This window comes from Arvicola amphibius, chromosome 6 (genome assembly GCF_903992535.2).
Source record: "Arvicola amphibius chromosome 6, mArvAmp1.2, whole genome shotgun sequence".
In the NCBI taxonomy this organism is placed as follows: Eukaryota; Metazoa; Chordata; class Mammalia; order Rodentia; family Cricetidae; genus Arvicola; species Arvicola amphibius.
Window position 1 is genome coordinate 157,393,989 of NC_052052.2, and position 25,400 is coordinate 157,419,388.

Below are 25,400 nucleotides of genomic sequence, written 5' to 3' on the forward strand. Positions count from 1 at the left end.
CCTATAAACCCTCAAAACCCATCTCCAATGATGTGCTTCCTTCGGCAAGGCTATACTTCTCCAAACAGTGCCACCAACTGGGGACCAAGTGTTTAAATACCTGAGCCTATTAGGGACATTCTCATTTAATCCATCAGTTCTTAAGAGATGCTATCAAATCCTGGGACTTTTTTTATTGGTTCATTGTGCCATGAATCCCATGAAGCAGATGACTTTGTAGTCTGTCAATCTTGTGTCAGCAGAGGAAGAGCTAGTGCCAGTTAACCTCTGAAACACAAGTGCATCGGAGACAAGCCGCTCCCTTTATCCACTCATTCTCACGCTGCTCAGCGTCTAGACACTGACAAGAGTTGCCACACACAGTAGGTAGAGTAGACATCAAGCAGGAAGACGATGCCACCCCTGCTTTTAAATGTAACATGTCTAATTTCCTGCTTCAAAAAAGTGCTCATGGCCTGGGGATGGTAGTTCATGACTTGATAGTTAACAGGATTAGGCAGAGGGATTGCCACAAGTTTGAAGACAGCTTACGTTAGTGACTTATTGCCAGCCCATGCTACATAGCAAAACTCTAAGAGAGATGGGGGGAGAGGGAAGGGCGAGGGAGGGAGGAAATTTGTAGATATTAGCCGTGTCTGAAAATATTAATTTGTTCCTTAGAAACAATGCAGTAAAAGTCTAACATATGAAAATAAATATAGAGGAAAAAGCTACTGTCTTTCCCCTCCAAAAGAACATTCTCTGTATTAACTTTGGAGTCAAAGAAAAATTAAACTTAATATGTAAAATGTCTAGAAAATGACATAAATGAAAACCCTTTGAAAGGGCTCAAGTTGTGAGATGTTACTAAAATTTTTCTTGATGAAAATTTCATGGCCAAGAGCATGTCTCAAGAGTCCAGAAAACAGTAAAATCAGCCTAAACAATTCAGAAATAAAGATCAAAGCTGACATAAATTCATTAGAAAGCATGAAAAGGAAAGCTAGAATTGGTAAGTACTTTTGAGAGCTGGTTTTTTGCCAAGGCCAGTGAAACAGATCGTGTTGGCTGATGTAGTCAGAGGGACAAGAAGAGCTAATGCAGAAGATTGGCATGAAGAGTCGCAAATAACAGATGCAAAGGAAACTCAAGGAATCGTGACGAGTACTTTATGAACTTTCAGAAAACCACCTGACAGTCTGGCTGAAGTCATTGGTTTTCTAAGAACACATGAATGACCAGCATTTCATATGAGAGAGCCTTTATTACACAAATAAACTCTGCCCACAGGGCATAGAAAGATTATCTAGAACTTTCCCTACATTTCTGTAAGCTAAAGGGGCATTTCTCCTCTCTTGTCCCTGCCTGTGAAAGTAACATGACCAAATCCCCCATCCTCTTGATGCCGATCCCTCCCTGCCATAGCAGATGGCCACCTTGCACTGTGACCCAGAATAAATTCTTCCCCTGATAAGTTGCTTGTGTCAAGGGTATTTTCACATAGTAACAAAAAATAAACTAGTCAGCACCATATTCAAATTTGAGATAGTGTCTTTTGTGGTCCAAACTGGCCTCGAGCCCTCTGTGCAGCCAAGCAGCCCCTTTGGATGAAAGATGACTTGATAACAACATTACTGCAACAACCCGTTAACAGTTTGGAATCTGTCTGCATGCAATATTAAGATACTTTCACCAGAATAGATTCCAGATGAGATATTGACTTTATTTTAAAACAACAACACCATCAAATTGCAGTTTTTAAAAAAAAATATAGAAATCTGTTTATTCTCTGGCTATGATAAATTTTTTACAGACAAAATCCTTATGATACAAAGAGAAAAATGATGAACATGTTTATATAGAAATTTTAGCTTCAGACTGCGTGCTGGTGGCGCATGTTTGTCATCTCAGCACTTGGTTTAGAACAGGTGGCTTCTGGGTTGAAGACCAGCCTGAGCCACACAGTGAGATCCTCACTTAAAAAGAGCCGAGTCTGCTATGGTGGCATAAGCCTGTAACTCTAACATATGGGAGTCTGAGACCAAAAGATCAGGAATTTAAGGTCATCCCAGCTACATAATGTATTCAAGGATGGGCTGAGCTACATGAAGTCCTTTCTCAAGGGGGAAAAAAGGAGCTGATGCAAGTCTTCGGTCCCAATATTTGGGAGGCAGAAGTGGAGGATCTTGCTGAGTTCCATGGGAAGCCTGGTTTACATAGGGAGTTCCAGGCCAACCAAGGCTTCATGGAAAGACCCTATCTCAAAATAATAACAATAATCTCTATTTAAAGTAGTTCTGTATTTGGCTGGGGCTGTAGTTCAGTTGATGGAGAGATAGCTTGCCTTAATCCCAACACCACATAAATAGGGCTTGGTATGATGGTGCATGCTGTAATCCCACACTCAGGAGGTCTGGTTAGGGCAGAAATTCAAGATATATTTGGCTGCATAGGAGGCTCTAGGCCAGCTTAGACAACATGAGATCTATCTCAAAAATAAATGTATACTGTAGCATCTGCTTTCTTTTCCTGTTATTTATAGACAGAAGTTTCTGTCTTCCCTGGTCCTGCAGCCGTTCAGTCCCGAAGAAACACACAGAGGCTTATATTAATCATAAACTGTTTAGCCTTTTAGCTCAGACTCATTATTAACTAGCACTTGCAACTTAAATTAACCCATAATTCTTGTCAATGTTTAGCCAGATGGTTTGGTGCCTTTTCTCAGTGAGACATTCTCATTGTGCTACTTCTGTATCTAGGTGGTGACTACCTCTCTGCCTTTCCTCTTCCCAGAATTCTCCTAGTCTGGTCACTCTGCCTCTACTTCCTGTGTGGCTACTGGCCAATCAGCATTTTATTAAACCAATACAAGTGAGAAACCTTTACCGTGCACAAATGCATCATGTCACAGCACTTTCCCCTTTTTTCTTTTCAAAACAAGACCCTGAACCTAATCTCCTTTGTTTAGCTTTTTTCCTGACCATTATCCATAACAACTTGTAACCAACACACTAAACAAAGACAAACATCCATAATCCATCTTTTTGGGAATGTGGGTGTAGTTTTGTAGGGTACTTCCTGCTGATTGAGGGCATAGATAACCTTAAGGGGACCCAAAGAGAATTTAGAATTATGGTCAAGTCCTGACTGGAGTACAGCCAGCAGTCTTGAAGCTGTTCTGGATGTAGAACTCAGAAGAAACTGCAACAGTTACTGTGTTAAAATACTCTTGAGTAAAGCAACTTAATAGGGAAAGAGTTTTTGTCTCACAATTCAAGGTGGCCATCTGCCGTAGCTGGGAGCTGTCAGCATCAGAAAATTGAGGCACTTGGTTCCATTGCATCCAGAGCCGGGGAGAAGGGAGTAAGGAGTGCTGTGCTCAGCTTTAGCATCCTGGCCTGGAGAATGGTACCCCCCTAAGTGAACCAGTTTTCCCACTTGGGTCAGCCTCATGATGCAGTTCCCCACAGCCATGCCCGAGGCCATCTATCTCCCAGGTGGCTCTCCATCTCAAGTTGACTGTTGGTGTTGACCATTATGATCCAAATGGGTAAAAAGTGACATTTATTTATAAAACATGGCAAATATATGGCTTTATTTTTATCAAGTATTCTAACCAACTCTTTTAAAAAACATACCCTACCAAATGAAAATACAATATAACTCAGAATAAAGCAGTTGGCTAACCAAAACTGCTGTTCTGACTTATTTTTCATGAGAGCAGAAGTTGGTTTAAGGGGAGTTGGGCAGTATTTGCAAAGTTTTAGTGTATATTCTCTTAGCATGTATAGTCTCTTAGCATGTCCACCATTAGGTCTTTCACCCAAATAAAGGTGGGGAGAATGTTCATCTCAGCACTGTTGGAAACACCAGTGCCCATCTTCTCAGGAGATGTCTGTGAGTAGGACCAAGACAGATGCATCCTAAGGCATCATCCATGGAATTCTTTGCAGCCTTTACTAAGGCTAAAATAAAAGAAAATGTGACAGAAGCTCTCAGATAGTGTCAGCCATGGGAACAAGAAGCCGTGCCTGCTGCGTGGTGGTCCACACGGACCTGGACACCAGATTCTGGAAGAGTCACAAGCACTATTGCACAGTGGTTGCCGTGGAGAGGGATCTGGCACTGGAGGAGGGATGCTCTCCCTTCCAGTGCTGGCTTTCACACGGAGTCCTTTTGCCACCTGACTGGTCATTAAAAGATGAAAACGAGACATAAAGTGAGCTACAAAATGCTAAACCCCATCCTGCTCGGTGCTTTCTTTAATTTGCCTTTTCCCAACAAGTATGTAGATTTGTGTGAACTCTCTGGAAAATTGAGTGTAGTGCCTAATTCTTAACCTGGGAGGGCTCAGAAGGGCCAATTGATCCGTGTAGGTGTTGCCTTGAGGGGTTCTGGCCTTAGGGCCTGTGGGTGGAGGCTGCTGCTGGCCATCAGCAGGCAGCTTGCTTAGCTATATACTTTGTGAGTCATTTACCTTCTCTGTCTGCTGGCTCAGAGAAGGAGGTAGAAGACCCTCACAGCAACTAGATTCTGTGACGCCCCAACCGCCTTCTGATGGTTGAGCTTCCAGTAGCACTGATGTAGTAGTGACCCTCAGCAGACTGCCAACGCAAACTGGCTTCTTCACATTGCCGGTTCACACAACCCCATGACACCTGGCTGGGAAGGGGGCCAAGCAGCTGTGTCCTCTCGGGGCAACAGCCCTTTCTCCACCGCTCATCACTCCTTTCCTGGTGGAAGCATTTTGATGGGAGTCCAGTAGATTTCAAGGCACACAGAATATTATTTTAGGACTATGAGTAACTCTCCAAACCTTTGGGGGGACACTTTGGTCCGAGGTAACTTTCATTTCCACCTAAGTGAGGAGACTGGCATATGTGTGCAATCCAAGTGTCATCTGTATTGTGCTGAGAAAGAGTGTTTTGAGTTCTGGATGTATCTCAGATTTGGGGAGCTGACTTTAAGCAGTGGAGTCCCAGGGAAGCAGGACATATCCTATAGTAACTGTACATGGGCCAGCCTGCCTGCTATATGAGACCTTTGCAACTATGACAGCTCTAGAACCCCTCATGTTGGAGACGGTTGTGATTCAGGTTCCTATTTCTAATTCATGCAACAGTGAGGAAATAGTACGAAATGTCACATTACCATATCATTAGGTGGGGGATATCAAAACAATTAAGTTGAACGTGGCCCCAGTATAATCAGTTACTCTTGTGGAGTTGATAGGCTTAAGATATCTTCCAGCTTTTAATGGAGAAACACCAAATAGATAAATAAAGTCAAGCACCTCAGTTTCAACAAAGAACAGATGTCTTCTCTGTTCCTCCTCCTCTCCTGATGCATCCGTGACACAGCATGCTCCCAGCTGCTCTGGGCAGACTGGCCCCGCCTCTGAGTCCCTCAGGCCCCTCCTCTGGTCCAAGACTCCTGAATGCCAGTGTGTGTGAGATCTGCCAGGCGAGGGCTTCATCCCCTCAGTGTGGAGCCACGGGAAAAATGGGCCGAGAAGTCAGCAATGGGAACCTTGCTTCTATCGCTTTCTTAAAGGGCTTGAACTTGTGACTGATTTCACATCTCTTCATTCATTGATTGGGGGAAGAGTGTGCATGTGTAGGTCAGAGAACAACATTAGGGGCATTCAATTCTCTCCCACCGTTTTGGGTTCTAGGGCTCAAGCTGAGGTTGTCAAGCTGGCCAGCAAGCACCTTTCCCTGCTGAACCATCTTGCCAGACCCGCTCTTAGCTTTAAAAAGTGTTAAACTTCAATGTTTCCATGAGTCATCTGAGGATCTTGCGAAAATGCCAATTTGGGTCCAGCAGTTGTGGGGTCAGGACAGGGATTCTTTCATGACTGTAAGCACCTGTGATATTAAAACATTCATTCCCTTGACGTGTGTTCAACCACTCAGAAGACCCAGCTCATTTTCTTGATGAGCGTGTGATTGCTGTTTTTTTGCACACACATACATGGGGTGGGGTACAAAGGGTGAGGGGCTCCGGGTGAATGGAGTTGAGAAGGTGGGAAGGACACTCACGAGGCTGCCTGCACCGTGCTTGCCTCAGATATAAGGTAGGGACAGGGTAAGGCACAGTGGCTGCTTTTCCTTTCCAGTATGTCTGCACAGAGACTAGAAACCCAGGAAGGTACTGTGTCCAAAAGACAGGCGAGAAATGAAATTTTCACACACATGACGTGTACATGAATGTCCTTGCCCACAGTCGCAGGAAGAATGGCATCTGAAGGATGTGTGGCCCCACGTGCGTTCCTACCACCTCTTATGGCAGTTAGTGCAGATGAAGATACATGGCGATCCAAGTAGATACGCTTTTAAAATATCTGGACCTATTTGCCTTCTCTTTGTCCGAAACTTGTTCTCTTTGCTGTCCCTTTGGTTGAATGTTCAAGCCCAGATAATTAGTTTCTTCTGAAAGGAAAGACAGTGAAACGGGCTGGTGCCAAGTGAGTTGTAGCAAGGCACACATGGGTCCAAGTGGTGTGGCACTGGAGACACTCCTGGCTGCTCTACAGAGAAGGAAACAGGCCCCGAGAGGTAAGACCCTGGCCTGAGGTTACACAGTTGGAATAAGCCTATGCCAGACCCACTAGTTCCTCGGTATTGATGATTTGTGTCCTCTAGGGACATCATTTGAAGCTGTTTTTTTTTTTAAAAAAAATTAAGAATAGCACAACTATTATTGCTGGTGAAGCAAGTGTGTGTGGAGGTCAGAGGAGAGATCTGTAGAGTTGGTTTTCTCCTTCCGGCTCTATGTGGCTCCAGAAATCAAATGCTGGCTTGAGTGGCCAGGCTTGCTGGTGAGTGCCTTTGCCCAGAGAAGTGTCTCCCTGGGCCTGATAACACAACACAAGAAGACTGTATAGAAGCTGCCCGTTTCTGCAGGGAAAACCCCGAACGGCATTGTGCCTCTCTGCTCTTTCTGTTGTCTTTGTTAAAAGTAAGCCTGTGTGGTGGTGCTCACAGCGTTTGGGAGATGGAGGCAGGAGGATCAGGAGTTCAAAGCCTGCTTCAACTATATAACAACTGCATGAAGTTTGAAGCTAGCCTGAACCATATGCAATCTTGCTTCAGACAAGCAAAAGTAAATAAAAAGGTGCCATTATTTGTGTATTCCACACCTTTAAAAATTACATTTCTGTCGGTCACAGTGACATGTGCCTTCTGGAACTCAAGACATAGAGATAGGAAGATCAAGAATTAAGTCACCCTCAGCTATATAGTGAGTTAGAGGTCAGCATGGCCTACATGAAAAACTACCCCCTGATACTAAATTGTGTTATAGTTAGGGGGTGCTGCTCAGTGGGGAAATGTTTTCTTGGCATACCCCAAACAGACAGATATACACAAACCAGTTTTTTCTGGTTGTGCTTACTGGATAAGCTCTCAAGTCCTTGTTTCTGGTTTCTTTTCTCGTTCATCTGAACTTCTGAGTTTTGTTACTAGGCATGAGGATCATAGAATTTCTCAGACTCCAGACAGAGTTGGATGTTAGGATCGGCATGTGTGTCAGCTGCCTGGCTAGTGTGGCTGTGGGGAGATACTGTCTCCAGTTTGGTCACCATGACACATCCCTGTTTAATACTGCATGATGTGTGGGTTGCTGTAAACTCAGCATGGGTTGAAGTGCTGATAGAACACGAAGGGAGGTGCCCTGCCCAAGTGTTGCTTTGTTTTGAATTTAACAAATTAGCACGTTGACATTTGCTCCTGACGGGTTTCATTATTTGCTGAAAGGACTTTGGGGGAGTTGACAGCATGAACAGTGTGTCCTGCAGACTTCTGAGAATTGATAAAAGCATCTTTGTCCATTGCACAAAAGCACAATAGATATCTTCTTGATGGATGTGTTACAAGGGGTAGCTGTGTCACTGCAGCATCAAGCAAACCGTGGAAAACCCTCTCTGCTGCTCTGCACGCTTTTGCACACTCTAGACTCCTCTCCATTTTTGGCTGTAGTCGTCTCCGCTGATGGAGGGCAATGAGTGCTTTCTTAGTAGTTTAAACTTGTGTTTCTTTTTTGCTGTGTGTGCATATAAGACAAGCGATCACAAAATACTGTAAATCAGTTATGTGGGAATTTCCTAACACCTCCAGATTTCTAGGAGGAGAGGTGGAGTGGCCTGCATGTGGGACAAGAAACTAGGACTTACATACAGAAGAGAAAAAATTGTGGGTTTAATCCAAACAGTGGAAATTCCTATTTTCTGTCGTCTTTTCTGTGGTTAGATTTGGAGGGGCAGATTGCCATTCACATGTCCTTTCTCCTGTGCATGGTATTGAGCCCTTCTCAGAAAGCTGCTTGCTTCACACCTTCACCATAAATATCAAAATATGGACCATAAAACCTATACTGGGAAACACACACACACAGGCACACACACATACAGGACTTCAGTGAGAACCATGGTGGAAAACTATAAATAATGATCTATCAACAATCAGATAATAACACCCATCACTAACAACTGCCAACACTTAGACTGAAGCAGTCGGACAGTGAGGAGCCATCCATCACCCCTGTCATCTTAGCAGGGAGGGGGAGGTGTGGGGTGCTGAGCACAGGAGGGAGCAGGAGAGAATGCTGAAGGAGGTGGAAGTTCCAAGGCAGCCTGGACTTTGCACTGTGAGAAACCAGGAACTGAGGTAAACGATGGGTCACTTAATAAGCAAGAAAATTTACTAGTGAGTATCTCCCCTTCTAACCCATGATCTCCAGACCAGAATCCATGTCCTTTCTCTTTGCTTTATAACCTGTGTCCCTAGCACAGGCCTTACACTTAGGAGGCCACCAGTAAATATTTCTAGGAAGAATGATGGTCTAGTATCACTGTCCACCCTCTGCCCTAACTGTCCAACTCTTGGTCCCAGAATATGCATAGGGATGGGCTTTTCTCCAGCGTTACCCATGGTATCAGAGGGAGGAAATGGCCTCTATGAGGTGCGACCTTGCTTGTCCACGGCCAGCCATTTCCTCTTCCTAAGCCTCTACAATAGGGGCTTAAGGGGAACGGGAAGGCTAGGCCCAAGGGGAAGCACATTGCAGCTCTCACGAAGCTTTTGAAGTTTGATGACACAGAAAAGATGCGTATAAAGGTCCTTTAGAGACTGAAAAGTACCACGGTTTATTTTATTAATTGAAGGATTACCCTTTTGCCATTGGAACGTTAATTTCCTACAGGCAGCTTTGTAAATGACGTCACAGGAGCATTATCTCACCAGAAAAAGATGTGAAGCCAGGCGTGTGTGTGTGTGTGTGTGTGTGTGTGTGTGTGTGTGTGTGTGTGTGTGTGTGTGTGAGAGAGAGAGAGAGAGAGAGAGAGAGAGAGAGAGAGAGAGAGAGAGAGAGAGAGAGAATGAGAATAAAAGTGTCTGTCTCTCAAATGTCCCTCTGGGCCCTTTGTTAAAGGAGAAACCAAAGATCTGACAGATCCCGTGGTTGGCCCTGGCACAGGTGCAGATGTTCTAAGGAGGTGACTGGTTCGTCCTGGCTGCCCAGAACCAAAATAATCACACAGAAACTGTATTATTTAAGTCTCTGCTTAGCTCATTAGCTCTAGCTTCTTATTGGCTAACTTTTACATATTAGCCCATTTCGAGTAACCTGTGTATTGCTACATGGCTGTGGCTTACCGGCTAAAGTTCTGGTGTCTGTCTCTGATGGGGCTACGTAGTGTCTCTCTGACTCTGCCCTTCTTTCTCCCAGAATTCCGTTGTTTTTCCCACCAAGCTCTGTTCACCTATAGCTCTGCTATAGGTCCAAAGCAGTTCCTTTATTAACCAGTGATATTCACAGCATACAGAGGGGAATCCCACATCATGCAGAGTGTTGTTCAGCCTCAGACCCCAATAAAAACAAGCTATTCATATGTTCTGGTTGTTTTTTGTAGAAAAGACAAAGGAGGCCCAATTTTGTACAGCTTATACATGCACCTGTACACAGACACACACATGCACACATGTACACGCACACTCCAGCTTGCACTGAGGTACCTCACAAGCAAGATCATTGTTCTGTGGATGCTCCCCCTCTCTCTGCAGACTGGGAGCTAGGCACTGTCTCCTCTGAGTCACCAATCCAGGGACAGGCAGTTACTTTGTGGAGATAAGGTGGGTGCCCGGGAAAGCTAGGGGCAGCTGTTTGTCTCAGCTTGCTTTGAGCATCAGTTTTGGACCCCCAAGTTCCTGTTAGCTCCAAGATTCTCTGAACTTTGAGATTCTTCCATCTTAATTTGTGGAAATAATTTTTTCCACTTTTCCTGCTGGCGGAAGCATAAGACACCAGGCTGTCTCTGATGACTGCCAAAGTGGTGATTTCTTAGTGGAAAGTCTGCTTCCTTCTCAAGTTGCTTAACACAGCGTAAGTTTGTGGAGAACAGAGAAGCCCAGTGTTCCCTTCTAGAGTTTCTGATGTCATTTGCCTGTGGGTGGGTTACAGTCCACCACCATCTCCCCAGCCACACTAAATTTTATTACATGGATTTGACAGACACACCTTAGTGTGGCTGGCCACCAAAAGGAGTCTTTTTGCCCAGAGCTCCAATGCTAAGCTGTGGTAGAGAGAGATTTGATCCAGCCTCTGGCCATTCCAGAATTGCATCCTGCTGGTTCAAGTTAGCATGCTCCCCTCTGGGCCTCTGGCTAGTACATATGGAATGCTCACTTTACACTGTCACACAGAGATTTGAAGGATCAGTGCTAAACACTGATTTGGAAACAGTTATCAAGAGAAAGTAAGCGTGGGGGAGGGGAGAAGAGGCACAGTGCAGTCAGGCTCTGCAGCGGATGCTTAACTTTATTTCCTTTAGCTCAGCTGAAAATCCTTACATACAGAACAGCTCAATGGGTTTGAGGCCATGGAGAGCTCAGGGCTTTCTGAGAAGACAGAGGCCAACAGAGGCAGGCAGAGAAAGCCAGACTGTTGGAAGTCCCCAACAAGCTAAGCTTGTTACCCACACGAAGTTTAAAGGTCCAGTTGCAGCACACATGCTCCAGGCATGGAAATGCATTTATTTACACAAACATTTTGCTCTTTGGGTGCTTCCGGCGTCGGGGTTCCGTCGAGTGGTCGCCAAGTTAGCTGTTACTAAGTGTAGATATTAATCTTGCCCTAACGTTTTCCTGTCTCCGTTTAAAGTACTTCTGCCATCTCTCCTCATACATTTTTAGTAGATTAGTCTTCAACGCAAAGTAGGCAGTAAATTTGGAGAAATGACATAAGTTGCCAAAATAAGCAACTTACTCCATGACATTATGGTCTAAGAACACATAATCGGTCTGGTCTTGCCTGCTCGGAGACTCCCAGGGCCTAATGACATGAATAGCACTCACTCGGTGAGGCATGTGAGTGGAAATCATGCCACACAGAGTTGTGACTCAGGTCTGTTCTGAGAAAAACTGAGGTAATGGCTATTAATATTTTATTTCATACATTACAGTGTTTGCAGAAGCAAACACGCTGTAGTTAAGGTTACCCATGTTACCGCTCCAGTATTACCCAGTGTTTCTTTATACCAGCACGCCCCCCACCCCCCACAGCTGTTTTAGCCTAAAGGTTACTTTTTAGATCCTTAGAGTACAAGAATGAGAAACAAGAGGGTGGCCTGTCATTGTTCCAGAATGGTGTCGGCGTTGTGGGAACATGGTATACACCATCCTCGTCGTGCCTGTTGTGTTTCCCTTTCACGTTAAACCAGTGACCACAAATAAAAAGTTGCCTTAAGAGCAACCTTACCAGCAGAAGAAAGCCCAGGTCTTACCAAGTCTTAGTATTCTGACTTCTGTGACAGGGTGTGGCCTTGTCCCGGGTATCTGTGGTATGGCTCTAGAGGCGTCAGGCTCATTTTCTGCCCCAAGTCTCCATAAGCTTCTATCTGCATGCGATTCAGACAAAGTCTGTTGGTTGGCGCTGTTGTGCCTCTGTTTTCTAAAATGGAGTTAAATGTTTTGCAGCCTAAGGGCTGACTGGGCTTAGCTGTGACTCATATATAGGCTGATCCCATCCTGTAGTAGGTAGGGAGCTGGCTCCCTGGGCCTTTGTTTCTCTAGTGAGAGTGGAAAGTAGCTGGGCTTCAGAAAGCCCCTTCCAGGTAGGTGTCCGGGAATCTCAAAAGATCCCACTCCCTCCCTGCATTGATGCTAACTCATCTGTGCCCTGCTGTGCCTGCCTGTTACCCCGAGAGCATCCGCCTGCTGGGTACCTTTGGCCTGGAGTCTCTGTCACTGCCCTGAGTTAACAGCTCCTCCCTGGAGCAGTTTTCTTCTTGACTGTACACTATGCTGGCTGCTCCTGTTTTCCATCTTTGAATGAAACGCATGCTTAACCCCGAAGCACCAGCTTCCCGTTGGCCAGACAGAAGACAGAGGGGCACTGGCTTCAGTGCAGCTCTCTGGGGACAGAAAAGCAGCGTTGCCTGGCCCCGTCTCTGTGCTTGTAACAGCATGTACAAGCACCTGTGCCGTGCTGCTGGAAGTGCATGGGCATTCTTGCAGACGAGGGTCTGCAGGGGAAAGAGGTCTGTTAGGATGAACCATGTGATCCCCAGCACCCAGTAAAAGCTAGGCATGGGCATGTGCCTCCTGTCCCACCAGGGAAGTGGGGGTGGGGGAAGATGCCTGGCTTTCCGTGTCCAGACAGTCTAGCCAAATCGGTGAGTACCAGGTTCAGTGAGAAACTCTGTCTCAAAAAATAAAGCGGAAAGAGATTGTAGACGACATCAGATCTTGACCTCTGACCTCCATGTAAGCTTCCATACATACACACACATGTAGGGGACCGGGTCTTGTCATGGTTGTCATGCATGCTTAATAAGATGGTTTTCCTACAGGCATCATGTCACAACACCAGGGGCCTTTGGCACTGAGTGTTGTTTTCAGTGCTGTTGTTACTGTTGCTGTTAGCTGTGTGTGCCTGTTTTCATGAATTCCACCTGTAGTCCCATTAGCGATAACTGGCACAGATAGGAGGGACGGTCTACCATGCTCTGTAGTCACTACTTGGGCCCTGGCTGCTGATATCCTACCCCTTAGTGACTTGGAATGAGCTTTCCATTGTTCCTTCTCGCTGTCTCTGTTTGGAAGCAGAACATCCCTGGCCAGTGTGGTTGGTCTCAGAGATAAGAGAGGTTGGGCAGATGATGTAGCTGCCACTGTTTCGTTTTTGAAACATCGTGGCAGGAAAACCATTGCTAACAAGAAGAGTGAGATCGACCGCTTAGTGATATCTCCACCCATGCTCTCCCTACCTCACCCAGGCTTCTCAGAGCATCCGCGGGCTCTGGGTCACAGCTGAATGATGTCTGCAGCTGGCCAGGATGGAAAGGGTGTGTTGCTGCTGCGTGTTTTTACTGTCTGAAAGGAAAGGAAGCAGGGGCTGGATGAGAGCATCAGCGCTGTCTCAGATCCGGAGGGCACCAAGTACCTGCAAAACAACTGTGATTCTATGGCAAAGCAAAATCAGTCCAAGAGATTCAGAGTGTGCCTGTGTGTGCGTGCACGCCCATGCATGTGTGTGTGCATCTAGAACAGGTCCTGAGTTGAGTCCACAGAATTAAAAGGTCTGGGCTGTGGGGTAAGCTACCCTCTCTCTAATCTCATTTCTATTCACATGTTAGTGGACCATCTCTTTCTGAAGCGTTCTTGTTTTTTTTTTTTTTTTCTTTTTTCTTTTTTTGGTTTTTCGAGACAGGGTTTCTCTGTAGTTTTTTTAGAGCCTGTCCTGGAACTAGCTCTTGTAGACCAGGCTGGCCTCGAACTCACAGAGATCCGCCTGCCTCTGCCTCCCGAGTGCTGGGATTAAAGGCTTGCGCCACCACCGCCCGGCTTTGAAGCGTTCTTGTTTTAAGAGCGGACTTCATTATTCACTGTAAGAAATGGGTGGCTATGAGACAGAAGGCTCCACTAGGCTCCTATAGCCAACCCTGTAGGACTCCATGTACCCTGCTGATTTAGCTGCCATTCGGAATCAAAATGCCTATGATAGTCTTTTCTATGCTGCCTCACAACTAGATAACAAAAAAGGAGTGTGCCTCAGTTCCCAGAAGACGGCTGTGGGCTCTCTAGGGAAGGCATGGTGTCTTGGAAAGACCAACACTGCTTCCATGTGGAACATGAAAATGGTGGGGAAGCCGTGGTGCCTGGCATGGGACCACACATGCAAAGGTGAACAGGGGAGTAGAAAGGCCTGGAGTTCCCGTTAATCCCTGAGCCAGATGTCTCAGACGGCCTGTGCTGTGTGGCAGTCTGTCTGTCTTCTGTTGTTTACAGCTGGGGATTGCACTACCTGGAACTGGGGACCTGGGAGGACGAAGGGATTCTATGGCCATCGTTCACATTTGGCCAGGGTAAGCATGCGCAAAGAGGGAGAATCCAGGGAGCCATTCAGAGAAATTAACTCCAGCTGGCACCTCATGCAGCACAGGCACTTCTTTAGGAGAGAATGGAAAAGAAATATGGAGCTTGTGAGGGAAAAGGTCAGCTAGAAGCACGTGGTTCTGAGGGAAAAAAACTTGTGTTTATTTTGTTTCTGGGAAGGTTTATTACCTTTTAAAAGGCATTCTGTTAAGTTGAATGCTTTGAGAATGACCATCTGCCCCTCACTCTCCAGGACCACCCTGGAGAGCAATGGACATCTTGTCCCCTGGTCTCCTTGAGCTGTGTTTGGTCTGTCTGTGGAGTTGCTGTCTGAAGGTAGGAGGCTTGGCTACTGTTCTTAGAGCTCGCTGATGTGTGAATCCCCCAACATCCAGGTGATCCCTCATCCCCAACAGCCTCCTTGATGCAGATGATCCTTTCCAACATCAAGAGCCATTACTCCGCACGCTGAGATGTCTGGGCCGATAAGGATAACTCCAGCAGGCTAATCCTTTTAACAAAGGTGGTGATGTGCACTGTGGCAGATGAATGGTTCTTTATAAGGGCAGAGAACAATCAGTGGATTCATTTACTTAATTCATGAATTTTTTTCTGTTTGCACTTTAAACAAACATGTCAGTTGTTTGCTTAGCTAACAAGCTCTGCCTTCATTAGAAGCCATTAGTGGCTAGTAATCACTGAAACTGTGTTTGGATTTCAGAAACACAATAAGCCTAATTAATTCCATCCTCAGAAATTTGCAAGTTATAGTGACTGACCCAGTCTAGGCTGCCTTTGCCCTTTCTATGAAGCAAAATTTGCCAGGTCTTTTCATGGTTTATAAACTAAGGTGGTAGGGCTTGCCATGAAAACCAAGAAGCCAACCCAAGTGCCCACAAAAGATGAGGCAGCAAGCCTAAACTGGTGCCGGAGGACTGACCTCCAAGAGACTTGGGTCTCCACTTCCAGTGGAGAGGTGAGTGTGAGGAGTGCTTCTCATTTCTCTATTTCTTCTTTAACTTTATTTTTAATTGATACATTAAAAGTATGTGTATCAAACAGGGAATATGAGGGGTCTCTAGGTGTGCACTGCACGATGTGTAAATCAGGTGGGACATTCTTGTGAAAGCACCATCCTCCACCTCCTCCACCACCACCACCAGCACTGCAGCCAATCTCAGCTGTCAAGAGAATTCAGAGCATCTTCTTCCTTCATCCTATTTCTGCCAAGTTACAGAGCTGGCTGTCATGCCTCCTCCTCCCCAGTAGCTTCCTGCTTCCTGACAGTGTGACTCTGGCAAAGGGAAACTTGAACTTCCTTTTTACCCCAGCGTCTCATGCCCAGGACTCTCCATCAGTTTCAGTGTGCAATCTTCTTGCTATGCAGACTGACCTTTCTGCTTCAGACATGCCTGTGTCAGCCCCATAGGGCATCGAGGTGCATTCACCCTGAATCTGGAGTCCTCAGATTCTCAGCGTCTACTGTGTCTGCGACCTTGGGGGAAATCCCCATGGTTCCTAGATGAGGATCGCAGGAAGGCCTGCCTGACTCGTGGTTCCAGTGAGTGAATTTCAAAGGAACCATAATCAAGCTGTTGTTGGTGAAGGTGGTTGGAGGCTGTCTGTCCAGACTTGTCTCTTTGTGCAGCCGTTTTCAGGCTTCCGCATAACCACAAATGACAGACTCCAGTATATAGCATATTCCGTAATTTAGTTCTGGGTCTACCATTGTGTTACCCTTTTGGGACAAAGCAAAATGCATCATCATATTAAATTAAGGCATGTCCTGTGTTGTGGCAGAGGCTTATCTGATCAGCTCTGTGGGAACAAACATCCTTGCTCTGGTTGAGAGGTGAGGGAATAGGGAGAATCATGCTTTGTCACCTGTGTGCTGTGTGCTGCAGCAGGTGCTGACTGGACCCTGCAGAAAGCATCTAGCCCTCACTCAGCACCAGTGTGATTAAAGACAGTTCAAGACATACATCACCATACAGTCAATGTTTGCTTATACAGTGTGCAGGGTGTGTCTCTGAAATCCCAGAAACAGAGTGGAAAGAAGAAAAAAGAAGAAACACCCCTTAGGGCAGTTAGTTCATGATGTCCTGTCATATGCAGAGTAGGAAAAAGAAGCTGGGAAAGTCAGATCTTGAATTTGAATTTGCCTTGATTCTTTAAAACACAAAATCCTCGTGTCCAGTTTTGTTGAGTTTAGAAGAACAAAGACGTTCATTGTCTACTTCTCAAGGCCAGGTTGTGTCGGTAAGATGTAGCCAGCCACCCAGGGCTGAGCCTTAACTGTACTTGGGTAGCTAGCTTGAGAGGTAAGCCTAGGCCATGGTCTCTCCGTGTATATTAGCTTGGTGGGACAGAAATCAAGTGCTGCCATCCCACCAATCCCTGCAGCACCGGCAGCTGCGGCTAAGGTGGCCACTGCTTTCCAGTCAGATGGTCTTTCCACTGGGTCTCAGCATCCGCAGCCAAACTGAAACTGGCAGCACTGGCTGGGCTCACCTCCAAGGCTTTGTCCCTTCCCATACTCCTCTTCTCCTGTCATCTGTGCTCGCTTTAGAGCCTGTCCCCATCTTCCATAAGCACCGCACAACCCCTAGTTGGGACCAAGGTGTGGGCCTTTCAGGGTCAAGTGACTGCCCAAGATAATTTACATGTCAAACCTAAGATTGTGAGCTTGGAGCTCTGATACCTTAGCCTAATGTTTTTTTTTGTTTTTGTTTTTGTTTTTGTTTTCTTTGTTTGGTTTGTTTGGGGTTCATTTTGTTGTTTTTACTTTTTTAGTCAGGGTCTCAATATATGAATATATGTAGCCCAGGATAACCTTGAACCTTGAGATGGTCCTCCTCCCACCCCATCTGGGATTTGAGGTGTGTGCCACTGTCATAGTTAATCAGAATTCTCTACAAGAACAGAACCATCAAGTTGTGTGCTGGTTAGTTTTTGTCAGCTTCACACAAGCTGAGACACACCCATGAAGAGAGGGACTGTCAACTAAGGAACTGCCTCCCTCAGATGGGCCTTTGGGCTTGTCTGTCAGGCATTTTATCGATTGTTAATTGATCTAGGTGGACCAGTCCACCCTGAGCAGGGACATCCCTGGGCTGTGTAGGAAAGGCAAGGTGAGCCAGTGTAAGCAACACTCTTCTGCGGTCTCTGCTTCAGTTCCCACCTCCAGGTTCCTGTCTCAGCGTCTTCATGATAGACCATGACGTAGAAGGATAAGCTGAAATAAACCTTCCTCGGCTTTGACCAGTGTGTTATCCCAGCAGCAGAGACGCTAAGTAGGATACGTTGACCACCACCATCACAGCCACCATGCCTGCCTGACTTGTTGTGTTTCAGGGGAAGCCTCCTCCCCTCTGCTTTCCCCTTCTGCTTCTTAGTAGACTGGCCCTTGTCTGCTCCTGCCGCCGGCCACGTTCATCTCCTCCTCCACAGCTGTTTTAATTTCCTATTCTCACTCTCTGCTTCCTCATCCCTCTACTTACTGCCCCCAATTTGTTTCTTGCTCTTCCATTTCCTCATTCCTGGTCCTCCGTTTACCCAGTACCCTCATTTTGCTATATTGGCTTCTCTAGCACATTTAGTTTATGATTGTTCCACCCCACTCCACCCCCAAGAATATCGGCCTTCTAGTGAAATAGGTGTGTGACCCTTCCGGGGCCTTTGGAGCCGCATACCAGAGACTGACCTCACCTGTTTCTCTAAGGAGCCCCTTAAGGTAAACACAGGGTGTCACTTGTGGAGAAGTGTCTCTCCCTCCACTCTGCTCTCCTTTTTTTCTTACTGGGAAGAGGCTAAAATATTGCTGATCTGAAGGCTTATTTTATCAGGCCAGTTCTGGCTGCGATGTAGCCACAGGGAGCAGAGATCCTAAGGCGTGGATGGTGGCTTCCTTTCCATGACTCTGCTAACAGAACCCTGAGAAATCTGAGGTCAGCACAGCAGGGGCCTGAGCTGTAAAGAAAAGCAGGAGCCCGGCAGCCGTGGCTCAGCAGAAGGCGTCTGGGTCCAGTGGACCTGAATCTGTGTGCCTTTCCTCCACCGTCTGTAGAGTGCACATCTTTCCTAAGGTAGGGCTGGAGCAAGCCAGGCAGGGCTCTGTGAAGCGGACATGCCAGCAGTGTGCTTCCTCAGAAGGGAGAGCAGGGAAGGACGCTGGGTTGAGGAGACAGCGGCTTGGTTTGATCACCACATGAAAGCCCAGCAGGGGAGCCATGTGAGTAATCTCAGTGCTAGGGAGGCAGAGACTGGTGGAGCCCTGGAGCCTGGAGAATGAGTCAATGAGCCTCAGGCTGGTGAGAGACCATGTTTGAAAACAAGGTAGACAGCTCCTGAGAAAGACCCAGTATTTATCTCTGACATACACGCACACATACAATGTTGATAAAATGTAAAGCTTGCGGCCCTGGGGTGGCCTTAATCACTCCAACTTCGTCACATTGGCAGTTTGAGCCAACACTCATCTAGATAAATGAATGATTAGATATAGTTACTTATTAAAAGAAAATTTTACTGGTGCAGGTGAAGGCACTTGCTGCCAGACCTACCAACCTGAATTTTAATCTCCTATCCCCACATGGTAGAAGGAGAGGACTTGACATTGTAAGCTGGTTAATTGTCCTCTGACCTCCACACATGCACCATGGCATGCAAACACACACACGTGCAAGCTGGGGGTTTGGGGCACCAGCTTAGGTCTCCTGAAACACTGGTTAGATGTAGCGGCTTTCCCCCTAGCTGTTCAGAGCTGTGTCTCTTAATTTAAGAACTGATCCTCTTCTGCACACACCGCTTTTCAGGCTCGTCCATGCCCGTGAGTCTCAGGAAGATGGAATGTGACCATTCACTGTTGACTAGTCGCAGAGGTAGAGGGGAGAAACTTCTGCCAGTCCTTCTAGGCCATCAGTTGTGGCCTTGCATTAGCCCACAGCTAGCAAAGAGGAACTGAAGGGTTTGACTCCAGGGGCAGGAGCCCGTGGTCAATTCACTGGCTGGAGTCAGCTGGCATTGCTTGGCAGCTTGTGGCAGAAAGAGGAAGCAGGTGTGAGCCTAAGAGGCTGGGGCTGACTCCTCTTGGGATTACCTCCAGCCCCCATGCCTGTGTATTTCAGTTGTCCAAACCATGTCAGCATGCTATTAAACCACACCAGTGGAGACTGCTTTTATGCAATTGACTCTAAGGTGTTTGGAACTATCCAAGTGGACCCTGGCAAGAGGAGAGCTTCTTGCCTTCTTCCAGGTTCTCTTTCTCTCAGACATATGGATGGTGGGTTTCATTTGTTGTTGAAATTTAGAAAAATGTTAAAGTCTACAAGAAGTTCCAGCTTGGTAAATATGTCTACATGACTCTGCAGAAGTGCATTTGGCCACTTCTCCCTTCCTCCTCCCACCTCACACCCCCCTGAGGACTCAGGATCTGCTGTAGCCTAGGGCCATCCCCTTCATTCTGCTCACTCAGCCTGCTGAGACCTGCTACTGAGGCTTGCAGCTTCTGGCCTGAGCTGCTAAGTGCTTTCTCTCTCTCCCTAAGCAGCAAGATGGGCCTGCTGGTCAGGCCTCCCTGGAAAAAAAGCAGAAATAAATCAAATACCAGCTCCTACTTAAGATCTGATGAAATCCTCCATTTCCTCTCCAAATTGAATTCCTCCTGCAGGAAGGGAGCAGCTCCTGGGATTCGCAAAGGCTCTCCTTCCTTCTCTGCTGGAAGCAGAGTTTAAATTAATGGACACAACATTCTTTTTTAAAAAAATTTTAATTTTTGTATTCATTGGTATTTTGCCTGCATGTATGTCTCTATGAGGTTGTCAGAAGCCCTGGAATTGAAGTTCCAGACAGGTGTGAATTGCCGTGTGGTTGCTGGGAACTGAACCTGGGTCTTTGCAGCCAGTGCTCTTCACTGCTGAGCGTCTCTCCAGCCCCATGGACACAACATTCTAGTCTGGCTGGGTGGGTCCTATGGAGAGGCAGTCTGAGACGTTGAGTGTGTGGCACGAGCTCAGCATCTAGAGCACTTGGACTTTGCGGAGGAGTGACCTCTGCCATGCTGGTGGTCTCCTGGAAAGGCTGACAGACACAGATCTGCTGAGGCTCTGAGCAGCCCAGGCCTGCCTGTCTGCCTCTACCACCTCCACCCCACTCCCACATGCCCCATGTGCAGCTGAGAGAGTGTGGCAGACAAATCAAGAGGGGGAAAACAATAAATTCAGTGACTTATGGTTTAAACAAAAACAAAAAAGCAACTTTGTTTTTAATGTGAAGATGTTAGCGATGTGATTGTCCTCCCTGTATCCTGATGGTAAATCAGCATTTGTAGAGACTGTTAACCTCTCTTCCAGGGCTTAAGAAAGCAGCCCTGTTTTTCAGGGGCTTTGTAAAGCCTGAGCCAGCTGAAGAGCTAAGAATTCAGGACTCTGCTGTGCACGTGGGAGTGGGCCTTGCACACTTCAGTAGCCTAGACATTCCTAAAGCTCCTCTGTTGTGGGGTACCATCTGTGCTGACAAGCCTGCTAATAAAGGGACACTGATGTTGATCCCCAAAGTGAGCTGAGGTGTGTTGTTCCCTTTACTACCTACTGCGGAAAGCAGATGTCTAAAATGTCTACTTACCCTGAGAAATTCCGACATTTACCATCAGGAAGAAGGGAGGAGCTTTTCACGGAAGGAATGTTCTGTCCATCCTGTATGTCCAAGTTTGTTTTAACACCCTCGAGAAAGGTTCTCCAACCCCACCCTGTGTTTTTAATTTAATGTTAAGAAAAAGACTCTCTTCCTACTTAGGAAGAGAGCCTAGTATGGCAGTTCTCAACCTGTGGGTCGGGTACCTGTTAGGCGCTGAATGACCTTTTCACAGGGGTCATCTAAGACCATCAGAAAACTTAGCTATTTATATCACGATTCATAACAGTGGGCAGATTAATTATGAAGCAGCAACAAAAATAATTTTATGATTGGGGGTCGCTACAAAATGAGGAACTGTTTTAAAGGGCCACAGCGTTAGGAAGGCTGAGAACCACTGGCCTCATAGGTGAAACTTGAGCAGGGCGCAGGTACCCCTGGAAATTTGAGAGTCAGGAACCCATGTGGACATTTTTTCCAGGGAGAGGCCTCTGGTGATAACAGGCATTGTAGCACTTAGACACCCTTCCTTCTGATTCCTCCAGTCTGTCAGAGGATGTTACACTTCCTTCTTCCTGAGAATAATAGGAAATTGTTTACTGTTGGCTGGGAAGAAAGGGTTGGGGGATAGGAAACGGGGAACTTACTTTGGATTCCTGTAGATCTACCCCCAAGCCCATCTCAGAGGTACACAGGCCTTGGAGATGCTCCCCAATTTCAGAAGGGTGGAGAGGGAAGTCTGGTGGAGATGATTGTTCAAAGGAGAAAAACTGAGGTTGGAAGATGAGGCTCCCTTGCCATAGGTCACTCATGGATGAATCTGTTCTTCTGGACTGGTCATTCAAATGCACCTTGACTGGGTCTGCAGAGGCACAAAGCACCCAGACAGGGCACCCCTCCTCCTGGTCCACTCATACCCCCTTTGAGCATTTCTGGTTTGAGCCAGGGTCAGCTGCCTAGTGTCTGACCGCATGGCCATGGCTGTCACTCTGGCTACTGGATGCTTTCCAGGCAGGCTCATCTTTGAGCCTGCTCACACAGTCTGAAGTTGCTCTGTTTTGTTTTAGCTAAAGGGTGCACTGCTGCCAGCAGTATGTCTGGAATGTTATTTACTCTTGCATTTCTGTGGCTTTTCCTGTAGCATCACACTTGGCAGAGTTGGGGTCATTCACTTGAGAATGCCAGGTTGTGCCATTTTTCTTTCTTAGTGAGGTAAAGGGGAGGCTGTGCCTGGAGGCCCCTCCCTGCCTGCCTTCTTACACTTGTGTCTGAGCTGGTGATCTGCTCCACTCTTGGTGCCTGTTGCTCCACACCCCTTTGTCCTCAGTGCCTCGACTCTGCTTTTAATATGTGGGGCTTCTGTGGGCTTTCCGGAAAGCCTGGCAGATGCTTTTTCATTTGCGTGCCTACCCTGTTATTACTTCACATGAAAGCTGTCTATTTTGGCAGTCCTGACTCCCGCGATTGCAATTTAGTTCTCTGAGCTGAATGGGTGATATTGTGCAAGGGAAGTATAGGTGGGGTTTTTCTCTAATGGTGGCTGCGGGGGTGGACCAGAATCTGCACGCCACCGTCTTGGCTTGTGCAGAGCTGACATGATGGCAAACAAATGGCGTTTGAAGGAAGGAACTGGTGTGTATAGTTCCTCACGGTGAAAGTTCTCACAACTCACTTGTTTTAATTCATGGATTTGTTTTTAAAGAACAAATTCTCCATCAGGAAGAACCTAAATGAGTTCTAAGTGCAGAAGGTGGAAGCAAAGCAAGGATTCTGTCTCTCCCTCCTTCGTGAAACCCACTTCCTCCCTTTTCATCCATGCAGTTTTAATCGTGGTATTTGGAGTTACAGAAGAAGCTATGGAGAATAAGATTAGATGACTCCCCATCTGGAGCCGGCCCTGGGGCCATTTGCACCCCTGGGAGGGTTAGTGCCCCTCCTCCCCTCTCAGGATTCTCTAGTCACCTGAGTCTGTAAGGGCCTGCGGCTCACATGGAGAGTCTTTGTTTTGTAGACATAGGGCTCTTTCTACTCAGGAGTCTCCCCACCCAGGGCACCTGTTTGGTTCTTAACACAGTCAGCTCCAGTGTGAAATGGAAGATTCGGGGTTCTATTCTTTCTGGCTTCTCCGGGCCTTCCTTCCGCATGACTTCCTGGTGTGCCTGTGAGCCGCGGGCTTTGGCTGAGCAATCTTCTTTGATCACGCCCCTGACAGCACAGACTTCGCATTCTCACACCAGATTTTAGAGTAAATGTTTCCATCGCCTTGTGATTTTCTCAGTATAAAACTTAGCGCAGGTTACTTATTACAGGTAATAGCAGCCTGATGACGAAGACAACTGCTGGCAGAAACTCAGCAGCTTGAACAGCTGCCAGTAACATAAACCGCCACTCGATTTAGGTCTAAAAGCATCGAGGCCGCATCTGCCCATCATGATCTGGCACGCACGCCGTAATAACAGACTCTGTGGGCTACGAAAGCTGCCCCGCTGAGCAGCCATGAGGACAGGTGCTAACAGGATTCCCCGTTTTTTCTCTCCGATCATCTGCAGCCCACACATCATCTTCCTCTCTCAGAGCACCTTAACAGGCGTGAGCCATCTCTGTGGGACCCGTCTCTGCCATGAAATTGCACATGCCTGGTTTGGCCTAGCCATCGGGGCCCGAGACTGGACGGAGGAGTGGCTCAGCGAAGGGTTCGCCACTCACCTGGAAGATGTGTTTTGGGCCGAAGCACAGCAGGTGGGTCCAGAGGATTTCCTTACCCTGAATCAAGTTCTGCCTTCGGGTCACCCATTCGTTCCATGGTCACATCTGTGTGCGTTAGACCTGGTGGGTCCAGGATTTCCCTACCCTGAATCAAGTTCTGCCTTCGGTCACCCATTCATTCCGTGGTCACATCTGTGTGCGTTAGGCCTGGTAGGTCTAGAGGATTTCCCTACCCTGAATCGAGTTTTGCCTTAGGTCCCCCATTCGTTCCGTGGTCACATCTGTGTGCATTAGGCACCATGTTTGCTGGATAATGACCGTGAAAAGACTGCTCTCTCCAGCCACGCGGCCTAGACACGGAGGGAGCAGATGAACAAAAGAAACAGCAATGTGACAAGTACACCGAGAGCCACACACAACGTGGCAGGGACTATTTGGCCAGGGAGTCAGAGAAGCCCCATTCAGGACACATCTGAGCAGAGAAGGATGAAGAAAAGGTCAGATTCCTGCATTGCATAATAGCCATGTGTTATGGTCATGGGAACTTTAGCTGCTGATGTTTTGTTTGTCTTGAGACAGTGTCTTTCTGTAGCTCTAGTTGGCCTGGAGCTTACTGTGTAGACCAGACTCAACTTGAATTTGTGTGAGTTCTCCTCCCTTGCTGGGGGCTTTTTAAATAATCAGACTTAAATATTAATCAGCACTGGGGTGTGACTCATACCTGGAATCCCAGCACTTGTGAGGCCGAGGGAGGAAGATGGGCAGGAGTTTGAGGCCAGTGCAGTCTATATAAATTCCAAGTCAGTCAGTTCTAGATAACAAGACTGCCTCAACCTCCTTCCCTAAAAAAGAGTGGAGTCCTCTGGATGAAGGACAAGGCGTTTAGTGCTGTGGACTCGGCAACGTGACGCACTGGCACCCACTGCTCTGCTGCAGTCAGTTGTGTTTACAGGGACGTTCATCATGGCTGGGACAAGTGTTTGAGGAACTCAGTCTTTCTTTATTCTTACGTGATGCTCACTAGTTCAGAAAAAATATTGTAAGCCAGGCATGGTGGCCCACACTTGTGTTCCCAGCATGTGGAGGTTGGAGAAAGAGCTCTCAGGCCACCCTGGGCCCTGCAGCGAGCTGCAGACTGGCCGTAGCTTGAGGGACACCCTGTCATAAAGCAAACAATCCGAGGCTGAGAATGTAGCCCAATTGACCATGCTTCTGCTTATCCTGTAGGCTCTAGGCTGAGTGTATAGGTCCATGAGCTGAGAGTGTACTCGGTAGTCATGCCTCCGCTTAGCCCACAGGCCTGGGTTCGACCTCTAGGTGAAAAGCGCTGATCAAACATCATCTCACTGCTTCCCCCCGAACCTTGACCACCAGGTCTCCTGGGCATGAGACTTCTGAGCTGTTTCCTACTTTCTCTCTCCTCCCTAACCTTGGGGTTATTCTTTTCTACATAGTACCCACCTTTGCTTTCATGGCGTTTTCTAAAACTCCCAAGTTTCTTCATACTGTTTGATTTTGTTCAGAAACATTCTGCCTGGTGAATTCTTTGTGTTTCAGTGGCCAGCTTGAGTTCCTGTCTCTGAAACCCAAACTGAGTCACACCTCAAACCCCCCCCCCCCCCAGCTCAGCTTTCCTGGACTCTGAAATCCTGTTGCTTTCTGCTGTGCGCTTTTCTTATTCTCACTGCAGAAGCAATGTCACCACAGAGTGGG

At 47.0% G+C, this 25,400-nt stretch overlaps 1 protein-coding gene across 3 annotated transcripts in view; it reads left to right on the forward strand.

The window, feature by feature from the left end:
- LOC119816103 (aminopeptidase O (putative)) overlaps nt 1-25,400 on the forward strand; it is a 264,083-nt gene that overhangs the window by 117,870 nt on the left and 120,813 nt on the right. For all 3 annotated transcript variants that reach the window (XR_006020830.1, XM_038332406.1, XM_038332407.1), the window contains exon 6: nt 23,531-23,720. Coding sequence is in view for 2 of the 3 variants with exons in the window: in XM_038332406.1 (XP_038188334.1) it covers nt 23,531-23,720 (190 nt within the window). In the remaining variant the exon portion in view is untranslated. The remainder of the gene's footprint in view (nt 1-23,530; nt 23,721-25,400) is intronic.